Source organism: Rhinopithecus roxellana, chromosome 5 (assembly GCF_007565055.1).
Source record: "Rhinopithecus roxellana isolate Shanxi Qingling chromosome 5, ASM756505v1, whole genome shotgun sequence".
Classification (NCBI taxonomy): domain Eukaryota; kingdom Metazoa; phylum Chordata; class Mammalia; order Primates; family Cercopithecidae; genus Rhinopithecus; species Rhinopithecus roxellana.
In genome coordinates this window covers 46,535,207-46,552,997 of record NC_044553.1, presented here as the reverse complement: position 1 = coordinate 46,552,997, position 17,791 = coordinate 46,535,207, and the positions used below count along the sequence as shown (strand labels likewise).

The 17,791-nt window shown below is 41.3% G+C and overlaps 1 protein-coding gene and 1 pseudogene across 2 annotated transcripts in view; both read left to right on the top strand.

Moving 5' to 3' along the window:
* MYO1E (myosin IE) overlaps nt 1–17,791 on the top strand; it is a 243,828-nt gene that overhangs the window by 104,570 nt on the left and 121,467 nt on the right. The window contains exons 3-4 of the mRNA XM_010374243.2: nt 9,682–9,771; nt 14,762–14,856. Coding sequence (XP_010372545.1) covers nt 9,682–9,771; nt 14,762–14,856 — 185 coding nt within the window. The remainder of the gene's footprint in view (nt 1–9,681; nt 9,772–14,761; nt 14,857–17,791) is intronic.
* On the top strand, nt 2,691–4,342 carry LOC104670888 (annotated as a pseudogene). The gene has a single exon (XR_749209.2). The product of XR_749209.2 is annotated as a periphilin-1 pseudogene (transcript).

Here is a 17,791-nt window from a genome sequence, read left to right as displayed (position 1 = left end):
GAACTTACTGCATTGAAAACATGGAAGTATGGTTTTTTGATAGACTGGGTATAAAAAGAAACAAATGGTGTCCGTAGTCAGTCCCTCCTAACTCCAGACAGCCTCACTCCTCCCCATCACGATTGTTTACTCCCAAAACACCAGAAGCAGGGAGTATGTCTTGTATAACTTATTTAAAAAGCAACATATAAAAACCCCTTAAAGCAATACATGTTCATTTAACATGGTTCATACCATGCAGTCAAGCAAAAAGGAAAATACCAAAGTCACCCAGAACCCATCGCCAAAGGTTAGTTCTTATTAATCTCTTGGTGTAGAGTTTTCAGTTTAACCACATATGGTCATGCATATAGGTGTGCTTTCTTGTTAATTTTAAGAAAAATGGCATCATCCTGCCTCATGTATTTCTTGGTTTCCTGCATAATTTTTGGCATGGTGCATTGTATTAAGTATTCATTGACAATTTGTTGACTGTTAAGACTTGCTTTTTAAATTCAGACAACAGAGTTTTTAAATGACTCACACAGAGAGGGCTGTTTATGCGCCTTTGAATTAATGCCTTTGAATCGATGACTGACGAATCGTGTGCTCTACCAAGGAAATGAGTTACTAGACCACTAATGACTTTATGTTTTAGAAATCTCTACCCACTCAATATATGGGAAGCCCAGCATAAATGTGCTTTCTATCATTAGCACAGAGTAGCTTTCAGCTTTGAGGAAGCTTGATGGATGTTTATGATATAATACGGGTGGTCTGCTGCAAATCTTCCTCTGCTAAGTGATAAAAGCGTCCTTTAACACTTCAATGTTAAGGGAATATTATAATAGAATGGCATTACTGTAAGTAGGAGTTGGGTTTTTTCCCTCTCCTATGTTTAATTGTTAAGACAAGAAGAGACTTGATTTCACATTAAGTTATAAGATTGCTCACTTTATCCCTTCTATATCTAATTCCTGCACATTGTCTTGTATTGAAAATCAGCATTTGGGGCAATCGATTGTTAATGCATTTAGGCTGAATGCACATTTCTTCTACATTAGGAAAAAAAAAAAAATCCACTTCGAAAATGCTGACATTGTTTACCAATAAAACTCCATATTTTTGACTTATTTGTCCTATGACAAAGAAGGTTTAATTTGCCATCTGTTTGTCATCAATGTTGCCGCACTTTTTACAGTTACATTGTAAGATCTATGAGGAAAACATTACAGTGTTCTCTATTGTGCATGGGGAGAGAGCACTTCTGACCACTTGGCTGACGAAAAGAGTTCCTGTGCAAAGCACTCCGTGCTCATTCAGTCCAACTTTCCAAACTTGTTTTTACTCAAAGACCGCACATTTTTTTTTTTTTTTGAGACGGAGTCTTGCTCTGTCGCCCAGGCTGGAGTGCAGTGGCCGGATCTCAGCTCACTGCAAGCTCCGCCTCCCGGGTTCCCGCCATTCTCCTGCCTCAGCCTCCCGAGTAGCTGGGACTACAGGCGCCCGCCACCTCGCCCGGCTAGTTTTTTGTATTTATTTTTGGTAGAGACGGGGTTTCACCGTGTAGGCCAAGATGGTCTCGATCTCCTGACCTCGTGATCCGACCGTCTCGGCCTCCCAAAGTGCTGGGATTACAGGCTTGAGCCACCGCGCCCGGCCAAAGACCGCACATTTTTAATCTTTGAATTAGGAGTCCAGACTTTTGTGCCAGCCCCACTGGATTTCAAAGCAGCGTAGTTGTTTTCGAGCGAGGCCTGGCCCTTGGCATCCAGTTCACTGGAGGGGCAGCGTGCTACATAGCAAGATAGACGCCAGGCTGAAGCCAGAGCCTCGAATTCCAGCCCACCCATTCTCCGCGTGACTCTGGGAAAGTCACCTCACCTCCCTGTGCCACCTCAGGGATGAACCCAGGGAAGTCCACTTAACCAGTGTAGGTAGTTTTGGGAAATTCACTGACTATTAAAACAGAGTTTAACTGTCTGGGTGCAGTGGCTCATGCTTGTAATCCCAGCACTTTGGGAGGCCGAGGCGGGCGGATCATGAGGTCAAGAGATCGAGACCATCTTGGCCAACATGGTGAAACCCCGTCTGTACTAAAAATACAAAACTTAGCTGGGTGTGGTGGCACACGCCTGTAGTCCCAGCTACTTGGGAGGCTGAGGCAGGTGAATTGCTTGAACCCGGGAGGCAGAGGTTGCAGTGAGCCAAGACTGAGCCGCTGCACTCCAGCCTGGTGACAGAGCAAGACTCCGTCTCAAAAAAAATAATAATAATAAAATAAAAATTAAAAAAAAGTTCAACTCTTAGCACTGCCTAATAAGACTATTAAAAACAAATATTTGAGGCTGGGCATGGTGGCTCATGCCTGTAATCCCAGCACTTTGGGAGGCTGACGCGGGCAGATCACAAGGTCAGGAGATCGATATCATCCTTGCTAACACGGTGAAACCCCGTCTCTACTAAAAATACAAAAAATTAGCCGGGTGTGGTGGCGGGTCCCTGTAGTCCCAGCTACTCTGGAGGCTGAGGCAGAATGGTGTGAACCTGGGAGGCGGAGCTTGCAGTGAGCTGAGATCACGCCACTGCACTCCAGCCTGGGCAACAGAGTGAGACTCTGTCTCAAAAAAAAAACAAAACCAAAAACAAACAGAAAACATTTGAAAGTTGTACTACCGTCACATTTCATAAAAGAAAGAATATTTTGGAATAACGGCGGCGAGCGGACGACTACGTTTACGGGGTGTCCCGGAGGGCCACAGTAGTGGCTTACAGAAGAGACGAAATGTGGTCTGAGGGACGATATGAATATGATAGAATTCCGAGAGAACGAGCACCTCCTCGAAGTCATCCCAGTGATGGCTACAATAGACTAGTTAATATTGTGCCAAAGAAACCACCACTGCTAGACAGACCTGGTGAAGGAAGCTACAATAGATATTATAGTCATGTTGATTACCGAGACTATGACGAGGGCCGCAGTTTTTCTCATGATGGAAGAAGTGGTCCACCTCACAGAGGAGATGAATCTGGCTATAGATGGACAAGAGATGATCATTCTGCAAGCAGGCAACCTGAATACAGGGAAATGAGAGATGGCTTTAGAAGAAAAAGTTTCTACTCTTCCCATTATGCGAGAGAGTGGTCTCCTCATAAAAGGGACAATACTTTTTTCAGAGAATCACCTGTTGGCCAAAAGGATTCTCCACACAGCAGATCTGGTTCCAGTGTCAGTAGCAGAAGCTACTCTCCAGAAAGGAGCAAATCATACTCTTTCCATCAGTCTCAACATAGAAAGTCCGTGCGTCCTAGTGCCTCCTACAAACGGCAGAATGAAGGAAATCCTGAAAGAGATAAAGAGAGGCCTGTCCAGTCTTTGAAAACATCAAGAGATACTTCACCCTCAAGTGGTTCAGCAGTTTCTTCATCAAAGGTGTTAGACAAACCCAGTAGGCTAACTGAAAAGGAGCTTGCTGAGGCTGCAAGCAAGTGGGCTGCTGAAAAGCTAGAGAAATCAGATGAAAGTAACTTGCCTGAAATTTCTAAGTATGAGGCGGGATCCACAGCACCATTGTTTACTGAGCAGCCAGAGGAACCTGAGTCAAACACAACACATGGGATAGAATTATTTGAAGATAGTCAGCTAACTACTCGCTCTAAAGCAATAGCATCAAAAACCAAAGAGATTGAACAGGTTTACCGACAAGACTGTGAAACTTTTGGGATGGTGGTGAAAATGCTGATTGAAAAAGATCCTTCATTAGAAAAGTCATACAGTTTGCATTGAGGCAGAATTTACATGAAATAGGTGAGCGGTGTGTTGAAGAACTCAAGCATTTCATTGCAGAGTATGATACTTCCACTCAAGATTTTGGAGAGCCTTTTTAGATTTTTTTGCTCAGACCAGAATAAAAAAACAGTTTCTAAAAATTTTTTTTCCTGGATTGTGTAAATCCTTAATATATGGAATTTTTGTGATGCAGCGAAATACTTTATGATAGTTGACCACATTTCAATATTAAATAAACATCTAAAATAGTCTGTTTAAAATGTTTAATTAGAATTTTTGTATTTTTTTTTTTTAGAGATGGGATTTCACCATGTTGGCCAGGCTAGTCTCTAACTCCTGGCCTCAAGTGATCTGCCTGCCTCAGCCTCCCAAAGTGTTGAGATTACAGGCGTGAGCCACCGCTCCCAGCCAACACATGATACCATCTGAAAATGTTAGAATTCTAAGTTGTGATTTTATTGACTTGTTGCTTGCTTTTTCTTAGGCTTTGTAACTTGTAATATGTTAAAGTGTACTATCCTAATAAACTGAATACTTTGGTATCTTAAAAAAAAAAAAAAGAAAGAATATTTTTACACCAAAAATGTGGGAAGGAAATAATCTAAGAATAAAGGACAGTTTCTTTATATTGAATAAATTAAGCTTTATGAAAAATTCAGTGCATTGTTTCTTTTTTTGTCATTCTTGCTGCAGGTTAGTGAAAACTCATAGATCCATGGACAGGCATTTGGGAACCCATCAATTAAAGATATCTTGGGTCTCTTCTGTCTCCCAGAGTCTTTTAAATAATTGGCATTTTTTTTCTCCTGTTTTTTGGTATCATAGCTTCATATCTTCATGCAGTTTGAAAATTAACCTTAGGCCACACCTTCACCACCAAGGATTATGTGGGTAGGGACAATGATTGGAACGGCTTTTCCCAGAGGCACACCTGAATTATGTAATAGGAGTGGGAGTGAGCATTGTTGGAATTACCTGGAGTTCCCAAACCAGCAGGAGAGCACAGGTCTCCGGAAAATAGCTAAGGCCTCTGCACACATAGCAAGGTGGAAAAGGTGAAAATTGTTTAGATAAACAATTATTCCAAACTCTCACTGGAAATAACTACGATATGTTTTTTTCCTTAAGTCTGAATTAAAGTCTCCTTAGTTTTTCTGTAGAAACAGCCATTTTATTTTTTGAGACTTTATTTTTTATTTCATTTTATTTGCTCTGTCACCTAGGCTGGAGAGCAATGGCATGATCACAGCTCACTGCAGCCTTGCCCTCCCAGGCCTAAGTGATCCTCCCACCTCAGCCTTCCAAGTAGCTGGGACTGCATGTGAAGACCACCATGCTTGGCAGGTTTTGTTTTGTTTTGAAGAGATGAGGTCTCAGTGTATTGCCCAGGCTAGTCTCGAACTCCTGGACTCAAGCAGTCATCCCATTTGTCTTCCCACAGTGTTGTGATTATAGCACCCAACCAGAAACAGCCATTTTAAACCAAACTTTATTTTTTAGGTGTCTTCCCAAATAATATTATCCTCAAGAACCCTACTGATAAATTTAGGGAGCAGGTACAAATTTTCCTCTTCATTTCATTCTAAGCTGAGTCATTGATTCAGAATTGGCCTAGAATTGTCCAAAAGAAATTTTTATTTTTATTTTTTTTTCCTGAATATCTCCTTAACCAGGCCCTAATCAGAGTTTATGTAATCTACTTGGTGAAAAATCAAGACTTAATGAGGTATCTCTTTATATAGCAGATTAACAGTGTTTAAAATGTTGGTTACTTTAGGAGCTCATAGGCAACTGAATTCATATTTACTAAATAACCAAGGGATTGGTGGGGAGGTGGTACCTTTGGCTGATGGTCTGAGGGCAGCCCTTTATTCTTTGTGTGCAGTGATCAATTTGTCTAGGACGAGGTGGCAGTAACCACATTCCCTTTACAACTAAGGGAAGAAGTACCCTCCTCCATGGAAGGAGCTTATTTGCCTGTTTGTTTTTCCCTGGGAATGGACGTAGACATGAAATAAATATCTTCCTCTTCTGAAGTGAAGATGGTTCTAGCAGTGCTGTATTTCTTTAAAATTGGGTTTACCATAAGAATCATTATTACTTCATTCATTAATTGTTTGTTTTCTTTTTTTGGAGCCAGGGTCTGGCCTCTGTTGCCCAGGCTGGAGTGCAATGGCATGATCATGGCTCACTGTAACCTCGACCTGCTTGGCTTAAGGAATCCTCCCACCTCAGCAGGAACTACAGGCACGTACCAACATGCCTGGCTAATTTTTTAAAATTTTTTGTAGAGATGAGGTCTCACTAGATTGCCCAGGCTGGTTTCAAACTCCTGAGCTCAAGGGGTCCCCCTGCCTTATCCTCCCAAAGTGCTAGTAGAACTACAGGCTCGAACCACCACACCCAGCTCATTCATTCAATTTTGATTAGGTCCTTACCATTTAGAAAAGATACTTTCAAAATCCACCTAAGGGGGCCGGGCGCGGTGGCTCAAGCCTGTAATCCCAGCACTTTGGGAGGCTGAGGTGGGTGGATCACGAGGTCAGGAGATCGAGACCATCCTGGCTAACACAGTGAAACCCCATCTCTACTGAAAATACAAAAAAACTAGCCAGGCGAGGTGGTGGGCGCCTGTAGTCCCAGCTACTTGGGAGGCTGAGGCAGGAGAATGGCGTGAACCCGGGAGGCAGAGCTTGCAGTGAGCTGAGATCGTGCCACTGCACTCCAGCCCGGGCGACAGAGCGAGACTCCGCCTCAAAAAAAAAAAAAAAAAAAAAAAAAAAAAAAAAAAAAAAAAAAAATTCCACCTAAGGGAAGTAGGTTTTTGAGTATGCAAAGCATCACAGAATCTAAGTCAGAAGAGGCTGCCAATTTAGGGTTGCCAGATAAAATTCAGGACTGCTGGTTAAGTTTGAATTTCAGATAAACAAGTTACTTTTTACTATATGTACCAAATATTACTGGGGAACATACTTATTTGGGACATACTTTAAAAAAAATTCTTGTTTGAATGACTTTCCAATTTAACTAGTTTTCTGTGTTTTTATTTGCTAAATCTGGCTACCAATAATAATGTTAACACAGTACCTGCTTATCTTAGGCATTCTAGCTTGTTGATCAGGAGTATGGGCTTGGGATCCAGACTGCCTGAGTTAGAATCATAGCTCTGCCACTTATAGTTTGTGACCTTAAGCAACTTTTAAAATTTCTCTATGCCTCAGTTTCCCTGTATAGGTTGAGTATCCTTAATCTGAAAATTTCCAAATTAGAAATGCTGCAGAGTTTGAAATGTTTTGATAATGGACATAATGCTCATCAGAGCATTTCGATTTTGGGTTTTTGGGTTAGGGATGCTGAACTGATGGTGAGTGTAATGCAAACGTTCCAAAATATGAAAAAATGCAAAATCTGCAAAAAGCGTTTTGGATAAGGGATAGTCAACCTGAAGTAAAATAGGGCTGTTAGTTGGTGCTAAGATGTAAATGTGTATGTGTTTAATTAATTTTATCACCCCTTATTGAGTCTTGGCTACAGCATCATGGACATCTTATCTGCTTGATAATTTTAACAGTACATGTATGTGTCCTAAATTTTACTTCAAAGAAAGCGGGCTACTAATCTATCATTGGCCTCATTCTGACTTTGGCAATTGGGGATCCATTTTCCATGGCCCTGCTTCCATTAACTCTTCAGTAATTTTCAGTGATGGCTCACTGTCTCCTCGAACTGGGCGCCACTGGAGTGGTCTTAAAACCACCTCATCTTCTGTAGTAGCAATTCACGTTCAGCCCTTTCAAGTCTGAAGATCTCTCTGGTCAGTGACAAAGAGAAGTAAAATCACAATCATGTCATCCTGCATGCTCACCTTTGTATATATACAATAATTTAAAATATTATCTTTAAAAAAATTATATGATTATATGATCCATCTCACATTGATTTGTATTCAATAATAATAATAACCCTGTGTCTAATAGAAACTAACAAACCATTGCCTCTAAAACAGCACCTGGCATGTTAAACCACACTTGAAATATGCATCATGATTTCAGATATTAACAGGATAAAACATGTGCCTTAGACGATATTAATTAAGGAAAAGCCACTACTACATGCTATGTTCAGACACAGTGCTGAGCATTTTATAATTATTTAAGTATAGTGAGGCTATCAAGTAGGTCCTATTTTATCTCCATCAGCACCAGCCAGTCTGACTGAACACCTGGCCTGGTTTTCATGGTACACAGGTCTTAATATGTAAATATAAAAATGTCCCCCTGTGGGAGGAAATCTCATCGTTTTAAGTCTTTATCTAAAACTATACATTTATAAATAACTTTCTCTTTAACAATTTATTTGTAAAATTTCTAAACACCTTGAAATTGATCATTGAAACAGTTTTGAATGTCTGTGTGTTTGTTTTGATTTTTCCATGAAGTCAAAAAGTTGTATCTGTTCTGTTTATTTTGTTCACTGTCATATCCCGAGCATCTAAAACAGTGCCTGGCATGTTAAGTAAGCACCCAATTCAAATTAGTTGATTGTTGAATGAATAAATGGAAATATTTTTCATGTGATCATAAGACTTCATTTATTTTGGCATATTAAAATGTGTTGTGTAAAATTTTTAAGGCCCAGCATAAACATAGCCTCTCTAAGAAGCGTTTTTGGATTCCCCAAGCAGAAATAATACCTTCTTTCCCTAAACCTGATGTAGGTGGGTTTATAATTTTCTTCTCTGAAAACTACCTTATTTATGATTATTACTATTATTTTGAGACAAGGTCTGTCTCTGTCACCCAGGCTGGAATGCAGTGATGTGATCTTGGCTTGCTGTAACCTCTGATCTGGGCTCACTGCAACCTCTGCCTCCTGGCCTCAAGCAATCCTCCCGCCTCAGCCTCCCAAGTAGCTGGCACTATAGGCACACACCCCCATGCCCAGCTAATTTTTTTGGTTTTTTTTTTTTTTTTTTTTAAGAGATGGAGTTTCCCTATGTTGCCCAGGCTGGCCTCAAACTCCTGGCCTAAAGCCGTCCACCCCTTTGACCTTCTAATATGCTGGGAGTACAGGCATGAGCCACTGCACCTGGCCAGAAAATTACCTTGTTCACGCCTTTTAATTCCTCTAAGCTTCTGGAGAACAGAGCTGTTAGTTCATCTTGTATCCCTGTATTTGTTAAATAAGTAGATGATTTTTTTTTTTCGGGGGACAGAGTCTCACTGTGTCGCCCAGGCTGGAGTGCAATGACACGATCTTGGCTCACTGCAACCTCTGCCTCCTGGGTTCATGCGATTCTCCTGCCTCAGCCTCCTGAGTAGAGTAGCAGGGACTACAGGCTTGTGCCACCACTCCCGCCTAATTTTTATATTTTTAGTAGAGATGGGGTTTTGCCATGTTGGCCAGGCTGGTCTCCAGCTCCTGACCTCAAATGATCTGCCCGCCTCAGCCTCCCAAAGTGCTTGGATAACAGACATGAGCCACCGTGCCCGGCCGATGAATGTGTTTTTAGTGTACCTAACAGATATGAAAGTTCAAAGGAAAAAAATGCATGTAATTTGAGGGGAGGACTGGTAACTGGTTTTTTCACTCCTTGGCCATTTTTGCTTTGTTTTCTTTTCTCCTTGCTGCACATGTCGCCGATCTTGAAAGAATGTGCTTTAATTTATTTAACATAATGATTTCATTTTGTAGCACCTTGGTAATTAAATTTATTACTCTTCCTTAGGAGGAACAAAGCCTGTGCTAGTTGCATGATTGCTTTTGTCTTTATTTGTAATCTTTTAGAAAATAAGCACACAACCTTTCCACTTGGACAGTCATTACCAATTCTTAATAACATCTGGTTACTTAATTTGAAAAATGTGTAGCTATGAAGATTAATGATGGACCTTAACTGAGTTTAAATTCAGACATACATAGGATCTGTATTAATCTCAGTCAATCCTTTCAAGCAGATGCCATATTTTGGGGAAAAGGAAATTGAAATGTACCAAGGAGCGGTAAGTTACGTGTCACATAAATTGCTGCCTTATTTAGGGCTTTTATGATGCAGACCTGGTTTTTCTTGAAGTTAGCAGTACTTTGCACTTTTCTGTTACGAACTTTTTATTGGAGAAACTTAAGTGACTTTTTTTATTTTTAATGATCTTTTTATGTTTTAATTTTTATTATTTTATTTTTATTTTATTTATTTATTTTTTTTGAGACAGAATTTTGCTCTTGTTGCCCAGGCTGGACTGCAATGGCATGAAATCGGCTCACTGCAACCTCCACCTTCTGGGTTCAAACAACTCTCCTGCCTCAGCCTCCCGAGTAGCTGAGATTATAGGCATGCGCTACCACGCCCAGCTAATTTTGTATTTTTAGTAGAGATGGGGTTTCACCATGTTGGTCAAGCTAGTCTTGAACTCCTGACCTCAGGTGATCTACCTGCCTCAGGCTCCCAAAGTGCTGGGATTACAGGCATGAGCCACCACGCCTGGCCAATGATCTGCTTTTTAGAGCACAGTGCAAAAAACCTTAGGACTGTCTAATATTTGAGCCTTATTTACGTAGAAAATTAATTAAATGGGATGTAGGACTTACAGCTTAGGGATCTTCCTGCTTCCACATATGCCACAAAAATCTAAGGAATAAAAATCAGTTATGGGTAAAAAAAATAGAGCAGTGGGTGCTGATTTGTAGAATCAGAACCATTGTTAAACTATGACTATGACTTGAACATGAAAAATGAATCTTGTATTACTTCATTTATTAATTTGACCCTGGTTCCTATTCATAATCAGCTCCATAGCCATTTCAGTTGTATAGTAAAACTGGAAGCTGTAATTCTCCTTAATATATTTTATTCTGTGGTTCATCACTTCCCCAGGCCTCCCCATCTCTGCATCTTTTTCCTTTCCTTTTCCTTCCCTCTTTGCAGAAGAAGCACAAGAGCTTTCATTAATCCTGACCCCTAAAAAGCAAACAAAAGAGAGCCCACACAAATTCATCAGTTGAAGTGGAAGGCAATTTACCCAGAGCAAGAGCCCACCCCATTGTTGCCAGATGAATGGTGCCGGTAGCTGGAGCCGAAGGAGGCTGCCACGCGAAAGACCTTTGATAATGCTGCCTTTATGGGAGCCCAGCACAAGGGAAACACTGTCAGCAGAGGCTGGCCCTGCCCTAGTGCCCCGATCAGCAGGCACACAGAGCTGGCTTGGCGTCCTCAATGACAGCCAAGGCACTGTAGATGGAAGTGCCGTGCATGTGTGTTTCTCTAGTTTTCTGAAAAGGGTTGCTGTATGCATGTCCCTTTTAGACCATTTATCTTTTGAAGTGTTCTCTTTAAGAAAATGTAGAATTTCTAAAAAATATGCTTAATTTTACTGCTAATGGTAACAGATGATTGTAAAACTGGTATTTACTGAGTGCCGTGTACTATGTTATACTTGCAGCAATAATAAAACAGCCCTGGATGCTGGCTGTCTCCATTTCACAGATGAGGAAACTGAAGGTTAGAGAGTGTGAAGTACTAAAATCTACTGAGTGGTGGAGCTAGGAGTTGAAGTCAGGTCCTAATGACTTTGAGAGTCTCAAGGGAGGGAAGAATCAGGTAAAGGAAATGCCCACTGTATAGCTTTCTCACAGATAGCTGAGAGGTTCAATAAGACCACAGATAGGAAACCAGTTTGGAAAATACAGGGTGACATGCAAAGGTCAAGTATGACAGTTCTGCAGTGTTGAAGCCTTATTGGGCAATGACTTTCCCCCATTGCCCATGGCTTTCTTTCCACTCCATTTCCTTCCATTTTCCATCTTCTTGTCTTTCTTGCAGTCCTCTACTTTCTCATTTCAAAGAGTCATTAAAGATTGTGCACTTGAGACCAGAAACCCAAAATGATGGTAACTAAGAGGGGTACTAAGGCCTAAGTTTTGGTGACACTCTCACCTAAGTGAGAACCTGACCCAAAGAGGGAAATTTTTAAACAAAATTATGAGATTCCATTGTTTTGGACTGATCTCATTCACTAGCATTTGGTCTGGTCTGACAGACCAGACCAAACCAACATGGAGTCACTCATGTTACATGTGACATAATCGAAACTTAAACAGACCAGGAAATGCCAGCAGGGAGGAGGTCCCCTCTAACCCTTACAAAAAGTAACCTAAAATCTTTGTTCCCATCTTACAAACCCCACTGTTCTGCTATTTCTCAATGATATTTGAGAGCAAGTAAATACATTTTTACAGTGGTGACAGAGTGACATCAGTGCCTAAGTTTTGGTCAGTATCTCAAAATTGAGAGGATGACCAAAAGAGGGAAATTGGACTGGGCGTGGTGGCTCATGCCTATAATCCCAGCAAATTGGGAGGCCAAGATGGGAGGATCGCTTGAGTCCAGGAGTTCAAGACCAGCCTGGGCAACATCATGAGACCCTGCCTCTATTTAAAAACAAAAAAACCAAGAGAGGGGAATTGTTAACTTAAGTTTAGCCTAAAGCTGCCTCCTTACATATTTTAAGTTCGGGCTAAAGGTTTTTTTCTTTTTTCTTTTGAAACAAGGTCTTACTCTGTCACGCATGCTGAAGTGCAGTGCTGTGATCTTGGCTCACAGCAACCTCCACCTCCAGCACTCAAGCGATCCCCCCACCTCAGCTTCCCAAGCGAATAGCTGGGACTACAGGTGCACACCACCATGTCCAGCTACTTTTGTTTCTTTTTTGTAGAGAGGAGGTCTCACTATGTTGCCCAGGTTGATCTAGAACTGCTGGATTCAAGTGATCCTCTGGTCTTGCCCCAGAAGTGCTGGGATTACAGACATGAGCCGTCACACCCAGCCCTAAATGTTTCTCTGTACACAGTAAACTGTAGCCTAACCAGATGTATAAACAAACTATAACCTGCTCTTCTGCCAGTCACTGAGTTTTGGCCAATCAAAGGTGGCCAACAATTCAAACTGTGTTCAAATAAGGCAAACTCCAAACTAATCTGTAACTAATCTGGCTCTTTCTGTACCTCACTTCCATTTTCTGTATATATATATATTTTTTTTGTTTGTTATGTTTTGTTTTGAGACGGAGTCTCACTCTGTCACCAGGCTGGAGTGCAGTGGTGCAATCTCAGCTCACTGCAACCTCCACCTCCTGGGTTCAAGCAGTTCTCCTGCCTCAGCCTCTTGAGTAGCTGGGATTACAGGCATGTGCCAGTACGCCTGGCTAATTTTTGTATTTTTAGTAGATACGGGGTTTTGCCACATTGGCCAGACTGTTCTCGGACTCCTGACCTCAAGTGATCATCCCACCTCAGCATCCCAAAGAGATTACAGGCCTGAGCCAGGGCTGGCCCTCACTTCCATTTTCTGTATATCACTTTCCTTCTTCTGCCCAAAAATCTTATAGCATATGGCAGCACTGGAGGCTCTCTGAACCTATTCTTGTTCCAGGGCGGCCTTGTTCACAAATCATTCTTTTCTCAATTAAACTCTGTTAAAGTAAAATAATAACTATAATAATCCTGCACAATCCTAGTGTATACTAGAAGTCCATTTAAAACCATATCCAGGTATCTGCTCCTGACCATAAGGTTAAGGCAGAGATCACATATTCTGGCTCCTGCATAGGGTTCTTTAGGTGATCAGTCCTAGGCATAGCTTGCAGCCCTCCCTGGGTAGTTCCCCTTATGAGCCCCCTGCCTACAACACGGGAAGAACACTGCGTATTGGATACAAAGCCCCCTCATCCTAACCCCTCCCCACCAAACTCTCATCTTCCAGAGCATGGCAGTGAGCAACAACTTCTCAGCCAGTCCCCCTTTTCTATAGTAAGTCACTGCACAATAAAATGGATTGAGTAAATTAATCCAAAGATGGATTAAGTTAAGCTTCACCTTTGTATATCACTCTACCTTTTCAAATTGCTTTCCCATCCATCATTTATACTGTGAGACTTGCAGCTTGAACGCTATTATTCCCATAATTATACCTCACTGCATCCTCCAGCTCCTGAACTCAAGCTATCCTCCCACCTCAGCCTCCCAAGTAGCTAGGACCGCAGGTATGTGCTCCCACACCCAGCTAATTAAAAATTTTTTTGTGTGTGGAGACTAGACTCCAAGTCCTGGGGTTAAATGACTCTTCTGCCTCAGCCTGCCAAGTAGCTTGGAGTGATCACAGGCTAGGAGTGTTTTTTCTCCACATATACCCAACAAAGTATTTCTCTTTTTAGTAATTTTTGAGGTTGTGGTGAAGGTGGGTGTCAAGAAATTGAATAAAGCAGGGCTGAAGTCAGCCTGAGAATTTATTAAGCATGGAAAATGTATTTAGTTTGATATTTGTGCATAGCTAAGATATCCCATAAGATGAAATCACAAACCCAGGAGAATATCTTAGTGTGGTAGGATTTTTTTTTCCAATAGAGATGAAACAAACTGGCCAAACTAGCTTATCCCTTTAAAGAACATACCTTCTTGCCCTCTTCTTATAGAAAGATTTCAGTATTTTTTCTGATCCATAGATAATCTCACCTAATTCCTTCTGAGGCCCCAGAGTCTACCACATGGCCTCTTTAAAAAAATTACATAGGAATTTAGAATTCTGGTAGAAGTCAGAACTAGGTGTTGGGCAGGCCTCTCCTAAGACCTGTTGCCCGAGTGTCTACAGAAACATTTAGAAATGGACTGTCACCTGCAGAGGCATGTATGGGTGGAAGGGTGGGGTGTTGGAGTGTCTGAAGACACTCCACATCCAGAAGGCTGAATCATGGATATGCCTACGGAAGACTCCTTCCAAATTCTGTCTTAATTTTGCGAGGGTGTAACCTTGACCTAGGAAATTTTATGAATTCTTATATCGTGCAAACTTTAAGATGTAATTATAGGCGTTGGAACCATAGTGCACGATTCATTTCCAAATTCAGAAAAAGAAATTTAATGTGTTGCCTATCTGACCATGATTTTGTTTTTCTTGTTTAATTTTTATTATTTATGTATTATTATTTTTTGCTTTTCTAGGCACAGTATGAAAACCCACCACATATCTATGCCCTTGCTGATAGTGTGTACAGAAACATGATCATTGACAGAGAGAACCAGTGCGTCATCATCAGGTATGAAAAGTATCTTTATCTGTGGCCATGGAAGATATGAGACTATGCTGTGGTTATGTATTTTGGTCGATAAGCAGTGGTTTTGCAACAGCTACTGATGTCACGGCCTGGTTAATGTGTCTGAGTAACAAGCTGGTTAGCTGCTTTATCTTGGTTTATTTATAACTCTATATAATGGAGCTCCATACCATAAAACTTTTGAGCTCCCCTGGGGTTGCAGTAAGTATAATAAACATGTTTTCACTGTTTAGTCAGATGAAATCCTTTTGTCTAGGTCCCTATTTTTTCTTTGCCTTCATAATTTAGTAGTTCATGTTTGAGCATTTTTGGTGAATTTTGTCATTTGCATTGAATTTAGGGGGAGATTACTGGTAATGGCTGGCATTAGGTGTCTGTAACCACCTTTCATAATCCCTCTAGCTGGACACACGGCTCTGAGTCCTGCCTGGTTTTAAGTCAAGTTTGTCCAACCTGCGGGCTGCAGGCCGTGGGCCACATGCAGCCTAGGACAGCTTTCAGTGTGGACCAAAGCAAATTCGTAAACTTTCTTAAAACATTATGAGATTTTTTTGCAATTTTTTTTAAGCTCTTCAGCTATCATTTGTCATAATGTATTTTATGCGTGGCCCAAGACAATTCTTCTTCTTCCAGTGTGGCCCAGGGAAGCCAAAAGATTGGATAACCCTGGCTTAAGTGCTTTTAAAATTCTGCTTACTTACAAAAATTAGCCGGGCATGATGGCACACACCTCTAATCCCAGATACTAGGGAGGCTGAGGCGGGAGAATCGCTTGAGCCTAGGATGAGGAAGTTGCAGTGAGCTGAGATCGTGCCACTGCACTCCAGCCTGGATGACAGAGCAAGACTCCGTCTCGAAAAAAAAATAATAAGATAAAATTCTGCTTACTGACTCCAGGTGGGGTAGCTCACCCCTGTAAGCCCCAGAGTTTGAGACCAGCCTGGGCAACATGGCAAAATCCCATCTCTACAAAAAAATACAAAACGTAGCCAGGCATCTAGTGTCATTTGTCTGTAGTCCCAGCTACTGGGGAGACTGAAGGGAGAGGATCACTTGAGCCAGGGAAGTCAAGGCTTCAGTGAGCAGAGATTGTGCCATTACATTCCACCCTAGGTAACAGAATTAGACCCTATCTCCAAAAAAAAAAAGGGAGCTCATACCTGAGTGGAGGCCGAGACAGGCAGATCACTTGAAGTCAGGAGTTCAAGACCAGCCTGGGCAACATGGGGAAACCCTATCTCTACTAAAAATACAAAAATTAGCCAGGCATGGTGGTATATGCCTGTAGTCCCAGATACTCAGGAGGCTGAGGCAGGAGAATCACTTGAACCAGGAGGTGGAAGGTGCAGTGAGCCAAGCTCACGCCACTGCAGTCCAGCTTGGGCAACAGAGTGAGACTCCATCTCAAGAAAAAAAAAGCTCTGCTTACTATTGTGAATATTTTTAAACACTAGAAAGTATAAGCATCCATATTCGCATCACCTAGAATTTGACAGTTCACAATTTTATCATACATATTTGTGTTCATCTTTTTTAGTTAATTTTTCTGAGACATTTTTGAAAAAAAAACTTTTATTATGGATAATTACAAATATACACAAAATGAGAAAGAATAGTAGAAGGTGTCCCTGTATATCTGTTATCTATTTTGTACTGTTATCAGTAGATGGCCAATTCTGTTTTATTTGGTCCTCCCATTCTGTCCCACTTGATTACTTAAAGCAAATCTGGTAGGGCATGGCAGTGGATTCATTTCCAAGGTCAAGAAAAGATTACATGTAATACTGGCACTATGGGAAGCCAGGGGGCAGGAGGATCACTTGAGGCCAGGAATTGGAGACCAGCCTGGACAACACAGCAAAGCCTGTCTCCATAAAAAAATTTTTTTTAATTAGCTGGGTGTGGTGGTGCACACCTGTAGTCCTAGCTACTAGGGAGGCTGAGGCAGGAAGATTACTTGAGCCCAGGAGTTTGAGGTTACAGTGAGCTATGCTTGAACCACTGCACTCCAGCCAGGCGACAGAGACCCTATCTTTAAAAAAAAAAAAAAAAAAAAAAAAAAAGCAAACCTAAAGATCCCCTTTATTTGTCAATAATTAGTATGTGCCTCTAAGAAATCATTCTTATCACACCTTAAACATGAAAAATTCTTTTATAGTATCTAATATTATCAGTATTCCAATTCCATTGTTTTCCTATAATTTCTTTTTTATAGTTGGTGTGTTTTATTTAGGATCCAAACAAGGCCCATACACTGCACCTGGTTGCTATGTCTCTTACATCTCTCGGCTTTTAACAATTTTCCTTTCCCCTTTTTGTTTTCGTGGGTTTGTTAAAAAAAAAAAAATGGTTATTTGTCCTGTAGATCTTGCTATACAGTCTGGTATTGCCTAATTGTATCCTGTGATGTTGCTTAAGTATTCCACTGTCCCCTACATTTTCTGTAAATTAATAGTTACATATAAAAACTTCATCAGAGGCCGGGTACGGTGGCTCACAGCTGTAATCCCAGCACTTTGGGAGGATGAGGCGGGCAGATCACGAGGTCAGGAGATCGAGACCATCCTGGCCAACATGGTGAAACCCCATCTCTACTAAAATACAAAAAATTAGCTGAGCGTGGCAGCACGTGCCTGTAGTCGCAGCTACTTGGGAGGCTGAGGCAGGGGAATCGCTTGATCCCAGGAGGCAGAGGTTTCAGTGAGATGAGATTCCACCACTGCACTCAAGCCTGGCGGCAGAGTGAGACTCTGTCTCAAAAACAAAACAAAACAAAACAAAAAAAACTTGATCAGACTCAGATTCCTTTTTTGGCAAAAGAGACTTCATCAGGGATGCTGTGCACTTCGTGCCTGTTGCTCTCTCTTCGTGTGTCCAGATTGTCAGTGAACCCATCTGTTATAAATCATTGTTTAAT